Genomic DNA, 23,600 nt, shown 5'->3' with positions numbered 1-23,600 from the left:
TTGGAATAGTCCTTGCTTTGCTCATGGGATCTGGACTTCTGTGCAATGAACATCACAAACTTCAGAGCAGTTCAACAAACTGTGATTCAGGACTGCAGGTTGGCAATTGCAGGATGAAACAGGGCTCTGGCCACCAATTCCACCCAGCCCTGAAGCACCAGGCCTTGCACATGAATCCTGCATTTAACATAGATCGTTACATGGAGAAACTGCAGGTCCACCATTACTTGTGGCCCCAACACAGGCCTCGGGTAATGCAGCTGGAGCATCTCACCTGCAGCCCAGGCAGGTCCCATTTCACCACACTGCAATCATTCTGATATTCCTCCATAAGAAGGACAGGTACATTTACTACACCTTTCCTTTCTGCAGCTGTTTGGTTTTCTCTGAAAGCAACCTCACATACAAGAGCCTTCATGTGATCCAGTGAGATCTGAGAACAACAGGAATGGTACAAACACAGCAATAAGTAGATTTAATTAAGAATGAAAGTCAACTATTATGCCAGCTACCATAAAAACACTGTATTTTTTTTTCCTGGAAATCTGCACTTCCACCAGCCAGCTGTGACTCCAGAGAACAGGATGGGGTCTGGCAGCCACTCCTCAATGGCAAGGTAACTGGCCATGCACTCAGCTGCCTGCGTCCCCAAATAAGTGACATTTATTAAGAGGCCCTTATGAAATAAAAAAGGCAAGGCAGCTTTCAGCACACATAATCACATTCACAAACTGCACAAACCAGCAGTGCTTTCAGCACAAAGATTCACTTGGAATGGCATCAAGAGGAGAAGGGCAGAAAAAGAAAATTCCCACACAACAGTGTGGCAACACAGGCAGTGCTCCATGCAGAGCACCAGCCTTGGGATGCATCCTCACCTCTGGCTTGGTAACACTGCCTGCTCCAGGAAACACAGCCCAGTGAGGCCGGCATGAAAAGGGGCAAGAGGGGAAAAGGTAAGGGCAAGCTCAGCAGTGACAGTGCTGAAGTGAGACCTCATGTCAAAACGTGGCTGTCAGAGCCCTTTCATACCCAGCTGCTCTGTCCTCATGTCTGGGCAGGGAGCACAGGGAAGCAGGGGGAAAGTGAGGGTGTAAATTCACCTGTGGAAGGAGCCACTTCACATGAAAAAGAGCCCCAAGCACCTAGCAGACAGCTGAGGTGAGACAGAGCTGGTTAGATTTTTCTCTGCAGTAAAGACGAGATCACAACAAATAAACATAGCAAGGAGCAAGTGACACAGAAGGGTTCCATTTAGCCTTAAGATGATGGGTAAAAAGGTGGTATTGATGTCAGAAATGCCAACACAACATTTTTGCTGCTGGGTCAAACAGGCGGGCAGGTGCTAAATGGGGTTACTTGGAAGCTGAGACCAAAGCATCAGCAGACAGTAGATGTGTTAGCTGCCTTTCTTTTCTCCACCTCACCATAAAAATCCTACCAGAAGCAACCACAAGTACCACCATATTTAAAAGTTAAAAGACAAAGGCCTGAAAGTTATCTTGCGCATAATCCCACAAGCATCATTACATCAGGGATGAATTTGTCCCAGTATTTTTAAAATTTTCTTGACAATCCTCAGCTTTTAAACCTACACAGCAGAGTACAGCACACAAGACTTGACAACAGCAATTTTTTCTGCATTGTAACAAGCCTAACATCAGGAATGGCTCAATCAGAAAGCACACAGCCAAGGGGGGGCATGAGAGCATCCCTACACACAGAGAAGGTCCCTTTTGGTCTATGCTCTTTGAAGTGCTGTTATTCTGTAGGAGGCAAAATAATGTCATCAGTTTGGTAACTGATCAACAATTATTAAGACTTTCCAGCCAACAAAAACAGAATAAATAAAAAGTAAGAACTGCATGAAGAGAAAAATATTGATTTTTTTTTCATACTCATGTAATCTTCCCTCCTTCTCAGAGCAGGCAGAGGAGGAGGGGAAAGCAGAGGAGTGCCCAGGATGCTTTGATGCATGCCTAGCTCACTGTCCTGAAACCCTTTCCAGCTGGATGGCCTTGAATAATTAAATGCTTTTACTTCCACCCTTTTCTTCCCCATGTGTGCATGACACACTGCTGCAGAAAGTTAACTTTCACCTGGGCAAGGAGCATCCCTCTCCCTGCAGAGGTACTGAAAGCACAAGAAGCCACACAATACTTCCCACATACACTGATCCCAAGAATGTGACACTACAGTGAACACTTAGCAGAGACCTCTAATTTACAGGACTACCTCAGACATGAGGAAATGGCACTTCAGCTCCTTCTGGGTCTACTGAGTTTGTTATGGAGCAATAAAAAGATGTTCAACCACTCACAGCCCAGAATCTGACTCAATCTGCAACACCTGATAAAGTTGAACATTAGGTGCTTTGCTTGGCTTAAGTCTGTCTCTATTTTGGTGTTCATGTCACAGCTGCCAAAAATCTGCCTGTAAAACCCACTGTATGTTAGAAATGCAAACAAAGCACTGCATTCCTGATCCTCCCTGTTTCATACTGCACAGAAAGTGTTTATTAGCCACAATAGAGAGATATTACATGAAAATTAATAGATGCGAGAATTCAAATACAAGAATATCTCTGGTTCAACAGAAATTACAGAGAGCTTTATATATTTCTTTATATATATTTGTGAAGGGTAAGTAGCTTATACAAGGTTAGCTCTAAAAATTATTTAGATATATGCCCCTTGTTTTGCTGTTTGGAGAATGAATGTGAACTCAGACTTTAGATATGGGATTCTTCTGGACTGCAGAATATTAAGTGCCCGCTGGAGAAGAAACAGAGCCTGACAGCAAACTGGCAGCTTGTGACGAAAGTTGAAGAACCCAGCTCTGTTATGAGTTGAGAAGCATTGGTATTTATAAGGAGAATCATATCCTCATTTGTCACTTCAGTGGAGATGGATACAATACTTTCCCAATTCTTTCCCAATTCGACCGTTTAAGAGCTGACTTTGTGCTTGCAAGGCCAAGAGGCTCAGAAGCCCAAAGGCACAGGGCAGGCTCTATATACCAACAAATCAGGTGCACAGTGGCAGCCACACCATGAACCTGTGCTGCAGCACTAACTTTTAGCACTGAAATGGTGTTGCAGCAGGGATTGCAGCAAGCCCACGCGCTGCTGCCAGGACTCCGACTGTTACTGCCCTCGCTCTCCGTGTTAGACAACACTGACTCAATGCTCCTGTGGACACACATGTTCCAGGTTATCCTGAGCAAACCCCTCTGGTCAACAGCCACATGCTCTGCACACTTCCAGGCCTCTCAGCTGCTGAATGCCACACAGAAAAGCCTGGCCAGCTCTGGCTTGAGTCTTCTTTTATTGGAACTTGGATAAGAAAACCTCACCAAAATGAGTACGTACTTTGACCAAACTACCCCTGCAAACAGCATTTCTACAGATGGGAAGCAGCCAGTACTTTGGTCATGAGATTTTCACCCTGCTCTGTCCTTGTGTCTGTGCTCTCCATCGTTTCCACCCCCCACCCTTCCCTGAAGCATAGGCTGCTTTCTAACACTACACGGATATTTGCTCCAATGCACAGCATGATCTAACTAATTCGCACTTCATTGCTCTGCACACCTCATCATTTGCACATGAAAACAGCAGTCTCTCTCTATCCCTCCACTTGGTGCCTATTTCTTCCTCCTCCTCCTCCATCCCCCACCTCCAGTACCTCCTCAGAACAACTCCACTACGGGAAGCTGCAGTGAAGAGGCTCATATTACCAGGACTCCATTGCTTTTACAAAATTTACTAGTGTGCTGTGAAACCTCATAAATAATTCAAGATAGACAACCTTTGTCAGGTAAATGAACGTGTCTTTGTACTGCATCACTCCCGGGTTTTCTACCAGTGATACTCACTGTAGGCACAACCCGTATTGATTCAGGAATTCCCCAAGTGTCACTGTGGGAAAGGGTAGAACAGTTTTCACACCAGCAGAAGCCAAGGATACCCAAAGTCTATCCAGGGCTTCAGGGGACTCAGAACAGAAAGCCACTGGTGCAGATGTAGCTCCAGCCTAGTCTGTGCAAAGCACAGCTCCATCCCCACTCTTCAAGGACAATGAAAGAAGGAACAAGGTCGAGGGAGGCGAGAGACATTCTTATTATAGAACTCCTTTTCATTGTAAGAACTTCAGGGATTCTGACATAGACCAGAGCTAAAAATCATGTTGCATCCTGTATTTATTGCGTTTAACTCTACGCACAATCAGTGGTGTCGCTGCACAAAGAGATAGGCAAACTCAACTGCTGTTTTGACAACTGTGCCCAAGGCTTTACCATCATTATTGACCTAGATGGTTTATATGGCATTTAGCACCCAATCTGATTGCTGTCAGCAATTATCTCCTCCGGAGTTCTCAGTCCCAACTAGACGTGCGGGAGGAGAATTGATCCTGGTTCTCCTGAAAGGCAGTCTCACACAGCCTTGGGAGCAGCTGTGCTGTACAACAGCTCCTGCCCTGTCCCCCACTAGACTGAGCAGCAGCTTCCGAGGAGGTGCCACAGTAGCCTAATCAAAAGCAAGGATAACGACCTTGTGATGAGTTAATGAATAGATACAGAAACCACAGACTGTGCACCCTTTGTCTGGCCTCACTTCGTTCAGATCCTTGTGTCTCTCGCCCTGCAGCCCTTTCATCCGTAACAAGATCATCTGGTTAAATATCCCCATCACTCACACATCAGTCAATTCGAGAAACAAGTTGCTTTACAGAGGAAGAATGAATCCTTTGGTCTGCATAAACACCTTTTAGTTCTCATTGTATTTATGACCAAAAGATAATGGCTGAGACAGAATGGGAAGGGTTGTAGGAAAACTGTCAAAGTAATGAAGGAAATCTACATGCGTTCTGCAAAAGATCAAATAATTTAACCTAAAGAAAACCATGTCAATAGCTTGTTGACAGAAACTGACTCCAGTAACAACAATTTGTACAACCCCATTCCCCGTGCAACCAAGCAATAATAAACTCGAGGATGAAGGCTAGATTACAGGAACTGCTCTAAAACAACAAACTACTACCAACACACCAGAGAGGAAAAATAATTTTGCTAACAAAACACATTTTGCTTTCAAGAGGCTCCTAGAAAAGTAAATATTGAAGCGTTCAGTTCCCCTCCTTTCTTACTGAATATTTCACTCAAGTATGTTGCTTGGTAATGACTTTTGCTTTTATTTCATCTCACTTGAGTATTTCATTGGGTGAAAAAAGCATTGTCTGACTGGTACAGCGTGTGCACGTGTTCCATGCTGCAGCGTGCAGATGCCCCAGCACGCCAGCCCTCGAGAGCCATTCTGATGGCTTTTGAAGCCAAACTCCAGGCACCTCTTTCAGGGATAAATGCTCAGGTTTCCATTCAGACCCTCCCTAACCACCTTCAGCTTTCCAGGGACTGCTGCACACACACACACACAGCTTCTTTATAACAAAGCTGCTGAACTCTGCCTGTCAAACACCAAGCAGGAGCCCATTTCTACCCTCAGGTCCATGTGCAGGAGTCTTATTGATTTCAGTGGGAACCCACATACTTTCTCAAGAGAATTTCAATTAACAATTTCTCAATGTATACAGTTGAAAAACTCAAACTCCTGAAACCACAGTCTTGAAGGGGATGATTGCAGGCAGGTATGGTGTTGAGGTGTCACAGGCAAGAAAGCAGCAATGCTCTGCTCATTCTCTATGTGAGAACTGAGAAGGAAGCACTCAGAATTGGTAACAGGAATGGAGACATTTGTTTTTAAATAGCAAGAAATATTGCAAATGGCTTTTAAAAAACATTTGTTCCTCTTTGTGAGGCTCTTCTTTTACCTCTGGGAAGTTCAGGATGCCTCTGAACACCTCAAAAGGGGTTTCTGCCACCAAGCAGAGACTGCACAGGGCTGTTGCAGGGACACTGGGGATTTGTGCCTCCACTGAGTACAAATTGTCACAGAGGCTGCTCAGCTCTCACAGGGATGGAGGGCCAGGATCTGTCAGTCACTCCTGGTGGTAGATTGCCCTCCCAGGGAGCTGTCTCTCTGGTTAGTGGAGCACAGCAGAAGACAAGCAAGGCCATCTTCCAGCTTCTCTGCTCCTTTCCAGACAAGTTCCAATGCCAAGCATCAAAACCATAATTGGAAGAGATTTTCTGACTGCACAGCAGGTGGTCAGTAGAGCAAGAGAAGGAGCTTCCTCTACACGGCACTCTGCAAACCCTAAAGCATCCAGTCCTAATAGAGTTATTTATTTCAAGCCCTGCTAGCCCAGATGTGCTATGACTACCAGCATCATTAACCTCATTTGGGGTGAAATGACAAGTACAAATCAAAATCTGCTACAAAGAAGCAACTAATTTGGAAGAGGCAGCCTCAGGCCCACCTTCCAGTGATGGTGGAAAGATATTAAGTCATACTCTCTGAGCAGGAGTCTTCACTGCTCACTATTTGACAGGAACAGGGGTAACACCTCCAGCTTGCTGCCCAAAACAACTGTCTACATCTGACAAGTGCTAAACCTGTTGGAAAAGCAGGACTGGACCATGGACACCACACTGGCACTTTCCCCTGCAGACATACCTTTCTGCTCTGCTGCCTGGTCAGAGATGCCCTGCAGAGCAGTGATGAAGCCAAGCAGACACGCAGCAATTCTGCACACACCTGCTTCCTCACAAGAAGCAAATGGCTCTCCACCCTCTAGCAGATGGCAAAATTTTTTCAAGTCCAAGTGACTAAAAGCCTTGCTGGAAAGTGAGGAGGGGGTTTGTTCTGCTCCCCAGTGGCAGCACTGGCAGCCACATTCACCAGCACTCACGTGCACGATCTCCACTAACCTGAGACAATGGCAATCCAGGTACAGGACTTCCCTGACTAACCAGGCTTTCAATTATCTCATACCAAACTGCTCAGAAATTCAAGCAGAGGTTGTTACCATGCTGCCACAGGAATCCCTCTGTGTACTATTTAAAAGAAAAATTAACTGCAACCAACAGCCTTCCGTTCCACAGCCATTAATCCCGTTGCCCACACAGAGCACGTTCTTGTACGTGACCATTCCTAAAAGGAGCCTTGTCAGTCAGTGGCCATCACCTAACACACCCACCCCAATGGGTTTGTTCCAATCTGGGATTTTGCTTTTTAAATCTCAATGAGAAATTCCCCTTTGGACAACTGGCTGAGCCGAGCTTTCCTTAGCTCAGCATAAGATGATTAAAACCATGCTACCCGGGAGGAGAGAGATAATGTAGAACGCCAGCGATTTATCAGGGACAGAACCAAGAATCAACACACTGACAATAATTAATACAATTGTAAACAAAAATAAAAAACCAAAAATGTTCTTTATTTTCTTCCTTTCCCCCCTTAGGCAAGATATCCTAATCGTTCACTCTGCTGCTCACCAGAATGAAACAGTTCTGGGGCTGCTTAAAAAAAGCAGCCTCATTTTTGAGAGTCCTGTAGTAAAAGATGACTTCAGTGATTTACAGAGAAAACCTCTAAAGACAAACATGTTTCTAATCAATGCTCTGAATCATTCACAAAGGTGCATTGTCCAAAGTAGGAGAAAATTAGGTAGTAATGGGAAGAATTCAGCAGCACATCTCATCAGCTCATCTTGCTCCTGGTAAATCTGCCCAAAAAATTTAAGTTATATCCAGCCTCTTTAAAATCAAGAAGGGTGCAAACAGGTAACTACTCGGGGGAACAGTCAATTGCAAGGGATTGTTCAAGCCTTAGTGCCGGTTACCATCGCACTCTTTACTCCCATTAAGTATTTCCTTCCCAAGAAACAAATAATCACAGCAGCCCTAGGGCAGAGCTCACCAGGCATTTCAGCCCACAGGTTACAGCATTAACCTAGTGCCCAGCAATTGTGCATCATCATCAAATATCCATTCATCACTTCTCTCTTCTCTGGGTTCACAGAGCAGGTCATGAGGGGAACCAAACAAGGAGGAAGGTATCAGGTCAGGTTGAGGTCTTGTGTCCCTTCTGTGTCTCTTCTCCAGATGCAGCCAGACAGCATTGATTCCCACCAGAGGCACACACACAGAATTAGTGGCCTCTTCAGGATCATTTCTCTGTATTTGTAAGAAATTATGGATCTTTGTCAGCAGCTTCAGTTTTTGCTTATCTTGCCTCACTCAGTGCAGGATCAGGCCCACTCTGATAAAACCTCAGATAAGAGAGCACAGAGCTAACAAAATCTATTCTAGCAAACCCCTCCAAATTAATTGGAATAAAAATGCTTTGGTTAAAAAGCTGGCATGGTTTATTAGAATAACATAGATCATAGGGTGAGGGAATGCAAGCATATTATTTACAACTTATAAGCCTTTTTATGTCTCTCTCAGTAGAAGAACCTTCTTATAAAACTTTCTGCTGCTAGAAAGAAAACACAGCTTTGACTCACAAACTGGTACCCAAAAGAAATTTATTCTATAAATTGATACTGTGTTCTGAACTTCATAAGCAAATGCAACAACTTGCAATCCATGAAAAGCTGCTGAAATATCAAAAACATCCCACAAACTTGAGCTCTGCTTCATCATGTACAGAATCCCCTTTGCTTCTTTAGGCATTCTCATGGAAGCAGAGCTCGTTCATGGCAGAGCAAGGCTGGATCAGGCCATAAGGCTGTGGTACTTGGAGGAGAACTGGCACGCTCCCTTTCCTCTCCTCCCCCTGTAGGTAGACATTTCTCAGGGTCTTATCCTGAAGAATTTCTGTATTTACATGACAGCAAGAAAAGGGAACCCATCGGCTCCCAAAGGTCAAAGATATTTAAAAATATGAATACGTGCCCCAAAAGAATCCAGAAGGAATCTGTCGGAATGGGAAGGATTTCGGAATAAGCAACCCTGCCTTTGGCGAAGGCAGATATTAACACAGTAAGCTACAGCTCTCCCAAATAAACAAGAAACACTGTTTCTTCTGCCGATAAGCCTTCTTTTCAGAAGGCCTGACTACATGCTTGCAAAAATGTACTTGGAGATCAAAGACACTAATCTAAAAGGCTTTCAAAACTACTTCCTATGACATATATATATGAAATGTATTTATATTCTTAAACAAATCACAAACGACAAGACAACTGTGACATAAAGCAGTGCACATCCACTGGGGCAGCACGAAGTTAAGGGCAACACTGCTATTATTAACTCTATGTCATTGAAATCTTTCCCCCACCTTCAGAAATGCAGACTGTAAGGACATGGTGTCAACCTTTACTTTGAATCGTCTGGATTTTTTTCAGTTTTGTGTCAACAAACCTCAGCAATTCATAACGGAGATGACAGCCTCTTAAAATACATCTCAGCAAGGTTTCCCGTGGATGTGTGGAGAGGGACAGGTTTAGGGTTACCACGGTAGGCAAGAGAGCCATCCCTGTTAGAAAATATTCCCAAACATTAACTTCTAAAGCAATTTCTTCTTCAAAAAAAAATCTATTTATATCCTTCCTGCAGCGACTCTCCAGTCCCCCACCCCCTCACCCAAACGAGCTGCTTTCCGACTCTCTTTCAGTAGATTACAGTCAATTTCAGTCGCTCCAGAGGGAGGGAGAGGAAGACCCGCCAGCTCGGATAGCCTGTGGAACTATCCAGCTATTATTAGTTTATGCTCAAACTCCGGTGTGCACGGCCGGTTGTGGGTACCATATTGTGTGCTTGAAACGAGGATGGGGGGGGGGCTGGAAAATAAGTCCTTTTTGGTCTTTCCCCCCTCTCGCCACATTAAGGCTCCGACAGCCGCCCTGCGGACCGGCACCCGCCGGGGAAGTTTGCGCTTTCCAGCAACTTTGGGTCCGTTCCTCAACCCGCCGCTCCGGCGGGGAGCGGGCAGAGACCCCCGCGCCCGCCCGCATCCAGCGCGGCACCGGCAGCGCCCGCCGCGGCCCCGCCGCCGCCGCTCCCCCGCAGGCCCCGGGGCGGCCCCGCGATGCGCCACCGCGCCGGGCCGAGCCGCGGGGCGGGGGGTACCGGCCGGGGCGGCGGCACTTACGTGTGCTGCTGGGGGAAGCTGTAGCCGTGGGCGGCGGGGGCGGCGAGGAGCAGCAGCAGGGCCAGGTGGCCGCAGAGGGCCGGGGCGACGGGCGCCGCGCTGCCGGTCGGAGCCGCCATCGCCATGTTTCCATTAACGGCGCGGCGGGGAAGGGGCAGAGGCGGCCCCGCGGGGCGGCTCCCCCCGCCGCCACTCGTGCGACGAGCGCGGCAGTCCTCGGCAGGGGGGCAGCGCCGCGCCGGCTGCGGGCACCGACCGGCGGCCGCTCGCCCGCTGCCTCTCCGCGGCGGCCGGCACTGAGCACCCGCCGAGCGCTACTTTCCCTCAAATAGGCGGCCCGGCCCGGCCCAGCCTCCTCCCCGCCCGCTCCCTCCCTCCCTCCGGCCCCCCGCGCCGCCCCGGCCCCCGCCGCCCCGCCGCCGCAGCGCATGCGCCCGGCTCCGCGCCCCCCCGCCGGTCCCGCCGCCCCCGGCTCCGCACCGGGCTGGGGCGCCCCGGCCGCGCCACCCCGCGCCCCGGCCGGGCTCCGTGCACCCACCCCGCCCCGTCTGCCCCCGCCCCGGGCACGGCCCCGCGGAGGGTCCCCCCCGCCCCGAGCGACGAGGGACCTCGCGGCTCCTTCCCATCCTCCGCGCGCCTCTGGCACTGCCATTCCTGCCCGGGTACCGCGCTCCCCTTCGGGGCCACCTCCCGGAGGCACGGCAGCATATGGGAATCTCCAGTTATGTTTAATATAATAATAATAGCAGCTATGATTCTTTTTAAAGCACACTCTGACTTTGGGGAGCGTTCCTGAGCGTGACAGGACGTCAGACTACAAATTCTAAATAATGGAATTAATAACTACAGCCCCCAAACTGGCAGGGTTTCTGAGCCAGACTTTTGAAGGCCCGGATTTTGAAATGCTGTCTTCTGGATAGCTGCAGCACAATTTCATCTTCCCTAAACTCAAACCCAAGCTGTTCAGCTTCACAGGAAGTGACCACTGGCAAGGCAGGGACAGCTGGCAGAGGCAGGAGCACTGTTCACATGCCCTCGTCCCCAGATAGCCTAAATCTGGACAATCAGGGACCAGGCAATATGTAAGCAGCACCACCTTGTCCTGTTTAACTCCAAAAAAGATGTCATGTTGGCAAAATTGCCAGATCTGGCCAGATCTCTCAAGGAAGAGCCCCACAAATTGGGCATCAGCGCTTTAAAGATGCAAAGGCACCTTGGTCCTGCCCACAGTAACAGTGCAGCAGTGGCAGGACAGGAGCTTCTGGCAGTCTGGATTGCAGCACAGAGGTTTAAAAGCCTTCCATCTTGGGAAGGGGGAAGGATTTTGACAGGGAGAAGTTGCTTCTCTGAAACACTCCCTGCCCTCCTTTTTAGAAGGAGTTTTCTTCTGCTGATGGATGGAATTGCCTCCACCCTTTGTTTCTGCTGTGTAAAGAAAACGTTTTGGAGTTACACAGATCCAGACTCAGACTCCTGGGTACCCCAGGAATACTGAAACTGCCATCTAAACTCATGTGGTCACATCCAGGCACATCATGAGTTTCAGAGAAGAGCAGTGATGGAACATTAAGGATTTGATGCACTGACTCCAGCTCAGGCTGCTTCACAGAAACAATTCTTTTTTCAAAGAGGTAGAAAAACACTATCATTTTCCCAAGTCATGTTGGAACTCAGCAGTAAAACCCACTCCTGAACCAGAAAATAGGACTTGCAAAAACATCAGACCCTGACCTGATATGTTCAACATAGAAATTAATATGCCCAGTAATTTAATACTTCAATAAATTATTAACAAATGCTTCAGTATTCCCTCTCTAGCTTCTGTACCACGTGCAGACTAGAACTATGCTTTGCACACTCTTCAGGACATGCTCTTTTTTGCAGGTTTTGCATCCTATATTTCAACTGCACCTGCCACACAGTTTAGTCCAGGTTTGCATGGGCTGTTACAGTCAAAATCCCAGTTACTGACCTGTCATCCAGAAGTTTCCAATTTACAACCTCCAAGTGTGTTTCAGCAGTGGTAAGTGGATAATCTCTAGTGTATACATGGGAAACAGAGTGACAATAGGATAAACAGCTTGTCCTTTGCTGGCAGAATCAGCAGCAGATAGTAAACACTCTGCATTGTGTAGAATTTGGCTTTCCAAACTCTTGAAAGACAAATTGTGTTCTCTGTTATTCTCTGTTACATCCCTACTTTCTTTCCCAGAGGACCTGGGTTAGCATCTGTCCAACAGATACAATTTAACTCAAGATATGAGCCTACAGGCTCCAGATTTTTGGTTTCCATTCCAACAGGATAGCCAGGGTCTATGAGGCAACATTGCCATTGCCAGATATCCTTTATAATATGGGATTTTTCTGCATTATGCAATCTGATCCTCTGTCCTGTAGGAAAAGCTCACGGAGACAACTGTGTATTGCCACGGCTATCAAGTGCTTTTCCAAATGCCTGGCATCCAGCAGCTGGCTGCTCTACAATTGCAAATGCATGGCATGTATGCAGCAGCCCCAGTGCTGGATGCTCCAGCCTGTTGTGCTGGAGCTGTGTGTGTGAACAAACTCCCCATTGCAGGCACAGCGACCCAACACATTTGGAACAGCAGGAGTGATTTATTTCCTTGAGATGTGGCTCTCCACAATGCTTACAGTTGTTTTGGTTTGATACCAATAACAATCCTTACAATTGTTTTGTTTGATACCAATAACCTTCAGAGCAGTATTTGATCTTGTGGTCTTATAGTAGGAGCAGATCTCTAGATGTCAAGCAATTACTTTTAGATGTGGCTGTTTGGATTTGTTAACAGTAAAGACTTACCTGCTATGTCCTTGTTTGTAAAAAACAGCCCTGTACTGCTGAGATGGACATTTTGGTTTACTTCTATGAAGTTGTTTTGCTTTGCTATTTCAAATGTTTTTGACTGTGTAGCACTTATTGCTGCAGTATTTGCAGCCCATACATGGATAGGCTGGCTAGTAGCAAGCTGGTTGGAAACAGTCTTAAATGTAACGGGGCATCATTGTGGAATAAATCAAGATAGATGGTACAAAAAAGTGTTGATTCTCTCCTGTGTGCTGCTAGATTAACCCTGTCACCTCCCAACCAAGCCCCTTTCCCTGGGGCACATATGTATACAGATTTATCAGCAGCTTCCTTTTACTGCCTAACCTAAAAATGCTGCAAGTTTAATTTCCAAGCTCTGGGTAAGGAAGAGTCACATCCAGAACTGGTATAAACAATGTATTATAAAGACCTTACATGGCAAAATTTTTCAAAATCAGTGCTGTCCCAAAAGGGAGAGAAGCAAATCAGTGGAATGATCTTCCACCTGGTATTCTGTTGAGAATGACAGGGAAGACAGCATTGCTACGTACATTATCCTTCACATTTTCTGCAGCAGGTGCTGCTACACTGTGGCCTGTTTGAAACACTGTCTAACCTACAGCACCAAGCACCACCAAGCCACAAATGGAGTTCAAGCCATCCCCAGCAGAGCAGCTTGTGGTATGTCAGTGTAGGTTCTCAGAATCAGCCTAACATTGCACTGAAAGCGCCTTAATCTGCACAGGACCCGGTGAAATTCTGCACAATACCTGAAATACCGACAGGGTTGCAGCAAAACAGGCAGCGCCACTGCCGTTCTCCCACGTCTTTTAGTGGAGAAGCCATGTAGGAGGAGGCTGTCTAAGTTGTTCTTATGGCTGATTTATTTGCAAATGCAGGTAGATGCCAGAGAAGGTGTCAGTTTAACTCTTTCCTGACTGATCACTTCTCAGGAAAAATGCAAACCTTTGCAGTCAGCAACTGCTTCATGGACATGCTTCTTTCCTTACTCCTTCAGGTACACCAAGTTTGGCCTTCCCCAGCCTCTGCTTTCATGCAGTGCCTTGATGAAAAGGGACAGTCATCCACACTGTCCTAGCAAAGCACAAGCCCTCTGTGCAGCCTGAGTGACCAGAGGAATTAGCAAGGATACTCCTCGGCCCCTCCTGGCAATTTACAGTGAAGCACCTCTGTTGCTGCATTCCTGAGGGGCAGCTGGGAGTCCAGCATGCCTAAGGCAGCACAGCTCTGCACAGGATTCCCCATGAAGGGCAGTCAGCATCCCTGGGACACAAGCTTCAACTTTAGGCAGATTGGCACAAGTACCTGGCTTGGTACATGAATGGCAGTGAGCAGAACAAATCTGTCAATTTAAACCTGAAGCCCTTTCATGGAATTAGTCCAGATCCACAGTTTTGTAATTGCTAGTGCAGTTTTGCACCCCATGGCTAAACGTAAATGCTTAGGAATAAATAATACCTATAGTCTTGACAAATCAGTTGCTGAGTGAGAGGTTAGAAGATGTTGTTGGCATACTATTAAAGAGAGACAAATAAGGGGAAGAGGTAATTAAGAGTGAGCAAATGATAACAGCTAATGCACATCCTGACTTCAGAGGTTTGCTCTTATTCCAGGTTCTTAAACACTGAGCTCCTCAGCTAATGATGTGTAGAGTTGCTTGATGCCAGATGTCATTGTTTCAGAAGAGGAGAAAAGAATACACTTAACATTGATAAAAGCACAAGAAGTAGTTGTTGCACTTACCACAAGTCATGGAAAGCCACAGTGTTTTCAAAAGCCCAAGAAACAAGGAAACAGCATCATGGATATTTGCAGAGTTTTTGATCAAGAGCAAATAAAAACCTGCAAGTAAGAGCAAAGAGTTGTTCTGTGGATACTAATATGGACAGGAAAGGGAAACAGCACAGGGACAAGATTAAAACTATTCCAAAATTGTTTCCCAGATGTCTCCATGGGGCATCTTGTTTCAGGGCCTTTGCTGGCTATACCCCTATCCTTCCTTCTCCTCCTAGCATCCTCCATGGTAAAGCAGGAGTTGGTACAGGCTGAACAGTGTACCTCCCACTAGCTGGCAACCTAGCTCATGCCAGACATTACAGAGTCCACAAAGTGTACATTTAGAGAAGCACACAGGTTCTTTGCCCAAACTTTTCCAAGTCAAAGGCTTGATCTGAGTCCACAACTGGAATCAATTCCTTCAGCACTATCATTTTGTACTATACACCTTTTCTGGACAGTCAATGAAGTACATGCACTCCATGTCAAACTGGCAAGTCTCACAATTAATCTAGATGATATTCACATTGCAGTAGCCTTAGGCATGACTGGAAGCCTACTCTGGAACTGTAATTGGGATTTCCCTGTTGACTTAATTTGTTTTTCTTTTTTACCATTTGTACAGAGATACAAAGTCCAATCCAGGACTGCAAAATTTTCCAGCTCTGTAAAGACTAGCCTCAATGCCAAAGGGCTGATGAATGGCTTGTAAAATGGAGTACAGTCCCACAATCACTTTGGAGGCTGCTGGGACAGCTGAAGACAGAATTTTCTACTTTTTACCTGTGCCTGTGCTGAAGGTAGACCTTGTGTGGCAACAAATAAAAATGTCAGCATGCATTCAGTCAGCCAATTTAACTCAAGCCCAAGTCACCTGCCATTGGATCATTTATCTTGAGGATCCAAATGATACTTCTGCACAATGTGAGGGTCAAATAGCTGAGGTCAGCATCATAACAAGTCACACAGCATTGCACTCACTTACCTAATGTAGTCACAACTCACTATTGCTTTAATTTAAAACATGGTTACTGCACAACAGGAATCAACACTTGTTTCAGAGTTCAGTACAGGAGATACTCAACCTTGACCCATATTGAACATGAGATGGGGATTTTTTCTGTTTAGTTGGACAATTATTTAGGATTGTCATCATATCAAGTGCTTCTCCTGTGTTCAGCACAGAGATTAATACTGTTCCCCCAGCATTTTACAGGGGAGGAATATGTGTTTGTGGTGTATATACACTCATGGTAGTTCCATCTTGGGGGTGAGCACCTATGAAACAAAGGAGCTGAGTGGCATGCCCAAGGACATGCCAGAAATCTGTGACATAGGAGGAGTGAACCCTGGTTTCCTAAAAAACTGAGCCCTAAAAACTGTCAATTCCCCAGGGCCTTGCTCTGTGATTGGGGCCTGTAAATGCTTCTTCAAAGTAAATACATTTTTCTTATTATAACATTCAGAAGAAGAGGTAAAGGTGATTTGATTAGATATGTAAGTACCTTTATCCCAAGAACACAGGGGTTTTTAAAGGGTTTCTTAATCTAGTGGAAAAAGACATACTACAAGAGTCAGTGGCTGGAATTTAAAGTCAGGAAATTCAAATTAGAAACAAGGTACAGAACTGAGGAATTTCTAACTCTAAGGATGATTAAATACTGGAAAGACTATCCAGGAATTATTTGCCTTTTGAATTCCTCACATCAAGAGTAGATGTCTCTCTGGAAGATCCAATTTTGTCAAACACAAGTTACTGGGCTCAACACAAGGGTAACTGGATGAAATGTCTGGTTTTTGCTAAGCAGGAGGTCGGATTAGATCATCTTATCATCCTTTACAATCTTAAATTCTATGAATCTATGAATAGTAATGACCATCATTGTGCGTTACAGCTTGTAAAACAGCAAAGAGCACACTGCAACATAGCTGGGAGACAGAATAAAGAAGCACGTTATAAAAAAAGCACTTTGCTCTGGAACTAAACTTGTGACTGGTAATTATTTAAACTCCATCCATGTGTTTCCAAATTTTTCCCCCAAACAATATTTTAATTAGATTTCAATTATAGGAAAAAAAATAATAATCCGATAATCAAATAGACTCTATGCACTCAGAACAGCATCACCAACATTCCTGCATAATGTTTAAAAGCCCAATTGATACAGAAATAGCTGCCAATTTTCAGGAATTATACATAGGAAATCTGTAAAGGAGGGCTTTTCTATAAAAGGTTTTATAGGTCTGAGCCTGGGATTCCTCTATTATATTCGAGTAGCTATAAAAGATCATAACATTCTGTAGTTGTGAATGCAACAGATTTTACAGAAAATCTGTTTTAGCAATGTCTCAGGGAGTTTTTCAAATAAAGACATTGGCACTGCTCTGTGCTTCTTTGCCCATAAAGCCAAATTCTTTTACTGCCACGCTACAGCCTTCATCCTAAACTTCTACATCGGTTTAAAGACCCACTCAGAAATCAGGACTTGTGTCTCCTCCCTTGGGGTTGTGGATGTGATGCTTGTTTGCCAGATATGGGTCTGAAAAAAACTCCATGAAGAGGGATCTGGAGGCCTCCAGTTTGCAAATTTGCCTAACGTTCATCTCCACACCATAATGTCTGAGCTCTCACATCTCTAACAGATTTATCTTCCCACCACTTCCGAGATAACATGAAGTGCAATTCCCACGTTACAGTTAGGAAACTGAGATGTGGGGCACCTAACGCAATCTTCCTAACATCAAACATTGGTGGCAAAGGAGGGGCTGTACAAAGGTCTTGCAGTTCTGAGGAGGTGTGCCTCACATTCCAGATTGTCTTCCCCCTTCTGCATTTGGCTGGAATGAAAATGACTGAAAGAAAAGCAACAGAAAAAAATCTAGCTAGACAAGCAAATTTTCCCTACAAAGTGCTGCTTTTTTGATGGGGGGGAAGGTAGGAGATGGTATGTTTCACGAAATTCCAAAACTTTCTACTAATATCTTTGTTAAGAGTTTCAGTCATTGATTGTGTGTGTAAATTTTGGAAGGAAACACACACACAGACATACACACAGAGAAGTCCTTCTTTTGGAACAAGAGCTAAAACTATAAAAGCAACAAAATGTGGAAAGCAGGCCTGCAGCAGTGTGGGTTGATATTCTGTCTTTAAATCATTCTGGCACTTGTTTTTTTCCCCTGGAGGTAGAAGTGGTAAGCATCAAGGCAGAACTGCAGTAGCCCTAAATCAGAACATGCCTCTGTTCCTGGGTTTACAAAGCAGACTCTTTGCATTCCCAAACAGAGGTCTTGGTGGTTCTCTATAGTGCTACAATGACAGTTTCTGCACAGCTGTTCCCTATGTACAAGCCAGCTTGCTTTCTTTCTCACCATGCATATTTTAGTACCAGTGACACATTCTAATGTGGCCATGGCTGCCTTTTCTGGCCACATGCAGGTGGCCCCTAAACATCCAGTGTTTGAATGATCCAAATCTATCATGCTGTTTATTCTGTAGAAGTCAAAGCAGTATAATCCTCCTGATATTGTGATATAAACTAAACTTTGTGAATTCGTTTGTGGTTTAAGATACTTTTTTCTTATTCTTTTTATTTTGCCTCTGTGGGTGTATCCTCACCCTCTGCATCCTCCATCCAATTACTCAGTTTTCTTTCTCTTTTCTGACCTCCATCCAATTACTCGTCTTTCTCTTTTTCACCTGCCTATTGATCTATTTAGTCCAAAGATGAGGTGACAGTGCTGTCTTTCCTCAAATCCCCATGATCTTTCCTTCAGTCTCCCTGATTCTACCAAGCCAAATTCTCTCTCCTTTTTTCTCTCTCCTCCCCAATGTTCCATTCCTTCCTTCCTCTCTGTTCCCGCATCTGAAATACTCCCTTAAAGCAAGAGTCTCTGTCTCTTGTGTCATTTTGATCTTCTCAGTGCTACCAATCAGGCTATTCCAAAATGACAGGAAAGTATCTCTGGCCTGTTAATCCCAGTTAGCATTAGAGCAAAAGCAGGCAGCTGCAGCAAACACAGAAAAATCAAAAAGAGATCGAGGAGCACCCTACTTCCAAGCTAAAGGATGGTGAATCATAGTGTGTGCAGCTACAACATATTGCCATGATGTTCCATGTTAATATCTCAAGGAGAATACTGAAAACTGGTCAGATTATCTCTGAAGCACACCTTGAAATGTGGGCAGGGGGTCCACAAAGAGGTCCTTCCCAGAAGATATGTTCTCTGAAGGTGCTGGACATTATTACAGCTGGAGGAGATGCACTGCACGTCTCTAAGGCAATTCTATGCATCTCCCAAGGTTAATTCTTCCATGGGCTGTGGGTGGCTGTGACATTTTTCCAGAAGACAGGCATCTTCCACAGCTCCTGGAATTACGGCCAAGGTAGCTCATGATTCATGTATGCCCATAGGCTTAATGTAGCAAGTGCTTGGCAGGACAGAAGTGTCAAGTGCAGCAAAAAGGGCAGTGAGAACAGTGCTGGATCAGGCCCTCCCCCTGTGTCCTGGGCAAGGGGGCAGAAAAGAAAAAAGATAAAGCCAAACACAGGTTATCAACACACATTCACAATGGTGAATGTATTCTGCATTTAACCACCCCAGCTACTTTTCTAGCCCCATAAACACATTCCACCTTTTGCTGGGTGTCACCCCATCACTGAAAGCAGAGAACCCAAGTGATATTCACTGAAAAACAAGCACAGCCCAATCACATCTTCCCTCTCCAGTGCTCCTGCCACCCACAACCAGCCATAACATGGTCTATGCTTAAAACTGACGGGAGAGCCTGCGTGCTGGACACAGGCAAAATTAATTAATGATGCTGGCAATATAAGGAAAGGTCATGGACGTGGAAAATTTTGAAACAAAAAATAAGTATTCTGGTGAGAATATATTTACTCTTTCCTTTAGATAGCTAATTTTTTTCTTTCTTTTCCAAAAAGTCTCTAGCCAGATTCATAGTTTAGTGAAAGCTTTAGGGTTTTCTGTTTTGGTAGTAATCTTTTTTTGCAGAATCCAGACCATTTTCCTATGCCATGTGCCAGATCATTCCTGCCTGGGGTTCAGGGAAGCAGAGTGGAGTTTTCAGTGTAATTGGCATATTTTTGCCTTCAAACCAGCCTGAGCTCCTTTTGGCTTGTACTGCAATGGAGGGGAGAAAGATAGGATTTAAAGAAGAGAAAAGATCTCAATTTCCATTCCATCCTTGATCCTTTAGAGAAGGAACTGGAAGAGACACTCCAGAAAGGTGAAGAATAAGATTAGGCTCTGGAAGTGCTCTGTTAGGAAGAATGGGTGTAGCAGTTCTGCTGTGATTATTTTCTCTACACTAGGCTATCAGGACACTTTATTTCTAGCCCTAATTATATCAGAAATTATCTCTCTTTCCTTAGGCAAATCCCTTGGTTACATAGTGCCACAATTTTCCAGTCAGTAAAATGTTTAGACACCTCCAAAGCACTGAGAAGCACAGATTTAAAACATTACTGTCATCACATGCATGATTCACAAATGGAAGTTTACACATGTGAAACTTCTGGCCAAAGCTGATGGCCAAAGTTTAAAAAGCTTTATTTTATCCGGAATTGCTTCTTTATTAGTTCAACCACAATATCTGGGAACAGTCTATTTTATAAGCCCCATGATACTTTCTGTTGGTATTGGCTTACAGTTTCTCAAGTCTATCAAAGTTTGTAAGTATGTTTATCACACAATGAAAATCAATAAGGAGGGCTTTTTTCAAAAAATGGCAGTATTATATGCTTAGATAGAAGGGCAGGAATCCTGTGCATTTGAACTGCTTTTAGAACTACCTGACAATGAGGTCTCATCTTTGGCACAGAAATTGAGCTGTTCCACAGGTATCTTGCTTGGGCTGCATGCAGTGTGAATCTGTTCCCTCAATCAACCCTCACCCCAGGTCTGTTTGCTGACTGTGGCTACCACCACAGTGTTGCAAAGAAAAGAGGAATCCAGATATCAACATGATTCAAGGGCCTGGGAGACTGCAAGAGAGAAAAAGGGTATTTTCCGAATCAGTTCCCCATGAAATCACTGGAACTAGCGTTGTCCTGGGGGATAATAGAATGGATCATTAGGTGCCTTAAAAAGTTCACATTGGATTTTGAAACCACCCTGCAAGATGAAAAATCAGCAGTTTAGGCAAATAAATAAAAGTCAGTGAATCCTCTTTAAGCTATGAACACAGGGGCAAAAGGGTTGTAAGAAGAAAGAGATTCCAGTCTTCACAAATTATATGCTTTAAAACTCCCCCCTTCCATCTCAAATCCTTTTTTCTCTTCCCTGGTGATTTAATCACATGAGGTACTGTAAATCAAATTGCTTCCTTTTCTCCTCAAGTATGAGTTAGCTCTTAATTAGGCTATTGGGCAAAAATGAAATGCATCCTATTAATAGCTTGGGATATCCTTTGTGCTAATGTAAAGGTTAAAACCTATCTTTGCAATGTTTCTGGAGTGGGATTTTGCTCTTGCAGACAGATGATTTACCTATTGCTGAATTCACTGGAATTCATTCTGATTTACATACTCATAAAAGAGTAATTTGGCCCATGGTATTTAATTTTTCTGTTTCAAGCTTCCGTTCAGATAGGAGAAGAAGATAAATGGGATTGAAAGCCAAGGTGAGCAATCATTTGGGCTCAATTATTTTAATTCTGTGCTTCCCATGTGTACATCAGAGTGTATAATCTAACATCTATATCCAGGTGAGTCTCAAACCTGACAGAAGGATGCAGGCTACATATGGAGATAAGTAGACATTGTACTGAGATACTGCTCCATCTGATAAACAGGCATTGCTCAGCCATGTCATGAATTAATGTCATCATGCCAGCACCAGGTGATGTGATGACACTACATGGTGCTGTGGTGGTATCTCCTTACAAGAACCTTCCCTACTCCTTCACTCAGGTCACCAATCAGAGGAGCAGAGCCTGCTCCAGCTTCCAGCTGACATTGGACTGTGTTGGCTGCCTTGGCTGTGGCTGTGCAGGGTCCTGGATGAGACCCCTGGCATATGTCTAAGGCAGATGTGGAACTGATGGGAGCTGACTGGATCTGTAAAGCCAGTATCTGAGTGGGACTTGTCCCAGGTTGGCCTGGGATAATGGGAATTTATGTCTTCATTTAACAGCTGATGAAATAAATGCCCAGAGTTACAGTCAGTATCTGGAAATACAAGCTAACACTATTGGTGCCTCTAGACAATGCTGACTAATATTTACTAGCAAGCTTAGTCTTTACTAGGAGATATTTACCAAGATTGGTACAAATCTCAGTTATGAAAACTTCTTCCCAGTCAGAATTTTTCATAGAACAACTGAAGATGTCTAAGGGAAAGGTGTAAACTTTGCAGATTTCTTTCACAACACAGATTTGGATTGCTTAGTCTTCTGTATCCTGTTTCAAATCAATCACTGCAGTTTAGGTTAACTCTTTGCAATGAAAAGTAAAGCCCTGTCTGAGATAATCTACTACTACAAACTCCCAACAGAGCAAAGTACACCTATCATTTATGTTCAGAAATAGGTCCTTCTCCATTGCTAGCTGTTTATCATGTGAGCAGTATAAAGCAAAATGGAAATGATTCCTGCACTAGCTAGTGTGACTCGGCTTATAACATCAAACAGGATCTCAGAGAACAAAACATTAGTTTCATGCTAGCTACAGTAAACAACATTAGGCTGCCTGAGAGTTGTAGTCAGGTCCCAGGCAAAACAGGGTCTTTGCTAAACAACATCAACACAGTAACTAAAATGTGAATAACTAAATCATACACTGTGCAAGCTGAACTACCAAATGAAAGTAAAGCGTTGAATTATTTGAATGCTCTTCAAACCTAATTTAAATTTCACCCACTACTGAGACCTCCATTTACTGGCATCATAACTAATAATGGGAATGCTGCTGAAACGTCAAATTCAGCAAGAAGCCCATTAAGAGAATGAGAAAAAAAAAGAGACATCATACAAGAAAACCAGCCATTTACAACATGGCATATAAGTTCCTTGCATAGAAATACAAAATAGCTGGAAATAAAACCCAGGCAGTCCTTTTCCCAACACATTCAACTATCACATCCATCCAGAGCTTCACACAGGAAGCTCTGAATATAAATATTATACAGCAGATGCTGCACTGGCATTAAAGTTCCCTTTTGGGGGGACTGGATGATTCAAAGGCTAGTAGAAAACCTGTATGCCTTTAAGATATACTGCTCTGAAACAGACCAGGTTAATTTTGCTGTGAAAGTCAATTCCATCTGAGAGGATATTTTAGCCATCTGGAAATGAACTAGAGGTCTGCTACATCCCAGTCTCATCTGGCAGCTCTGCAGAGACACTGATATATCAGAGACACTGATCTGTTCCTAAATCTTACCCAGGTTTGTGGCTTGTATAAGTATGGAGCAGGTTAGAAGGCAGACATTCTTGTTCAATGCTGTGCATTTATGCTCTTACTCCAAATTGAAGGTTATGGAGACTAAACAAACCCCTGCATGTCTGAGTTGTATGCACATTCCTATTGTCTGCCCCCAGCTGCAAGATAAAATATGTCAGCAGAAGCCACCAGCAGGAGAAAAGCTGGTGCCACAGACTCAAATGGCACATGGGTGTTTGCACATGCCCTGTTAGCTGGGGAAAATTGCCCCTTTTGCTCTCAAAGTCCAAGTTTCCTTAATCATTGAACCAAAGTGAGTATGAAAGGTTGCACACAAGGCTAAGATTAGGCTTCACAACATCATGGCTGAACATTTATATAAATATGTTTTCTTCTTTTCTTGAGCTGTTCTAGTTCCTGCCAAGAATCCCAAGCCCCTGAGAGAGCTGGAACACTCTTAACACTGCCAGCTGTGTGACCACAGGGTTTTCAAGGATTCCATTTCACCTTTTCCCACTTTACCCCCCATCAATTATTTTCTAGCCCATTCCCCTCACATATGTCATGCTTTTTGAAGGAG

At 44.5% G+C, this 23,600-nt stretch overlaps 1 protein-coding gene across 2 annotated transcripts in view; it reads right to left on the bottom strand.

The window, feature by feature from the left end:
* The window catches only part of CACNA2D2 (calcium voltage-gated channel auxiliary subunit alpha2delta 2), a 211,101-nt gene extending 200,749 nt beyond the window's left edge, over positions 1–10,352 (bottom strand). For both annotated transcript variants that reach the window (XM_054640210.2, XM_054640211.2), the window contains exon 1: positions 9,995–10,352. In XM_054640210.2, the coding sequence (XP_054496185.2) occupies positions 9,995–10,119 (125 nt within the window). In that variant the 5' untranslated portion in view covers positions 10,120–10,352. The remainder of the gene's footprint in view (positions 1–9,994) is intronic.
* Between the last annotated feature and the right edge of the window lie 13,248 nt (positions 10,353–23,600).

The sequence above is a fragment of the Agelaius phoeniceus genome, chromosome 11 (assembly GCF_051311805.1).
Source record: "Agelaius phoeniceus isolate bAgePho1 chromosome 11, bAgePho1.hap1, whole genome shotgun sequence".
Lineage (NCBI taxonomy): Eukaryota > Metazoa > Chordata > Aves > Passeriformes > Icteridae > Agelaius > Agelaius phoeniceus.
Note: the sequence above shows the minus strand (reverse complement) of the source record. Positions and strands in the feature narration are given on the sequence as shown.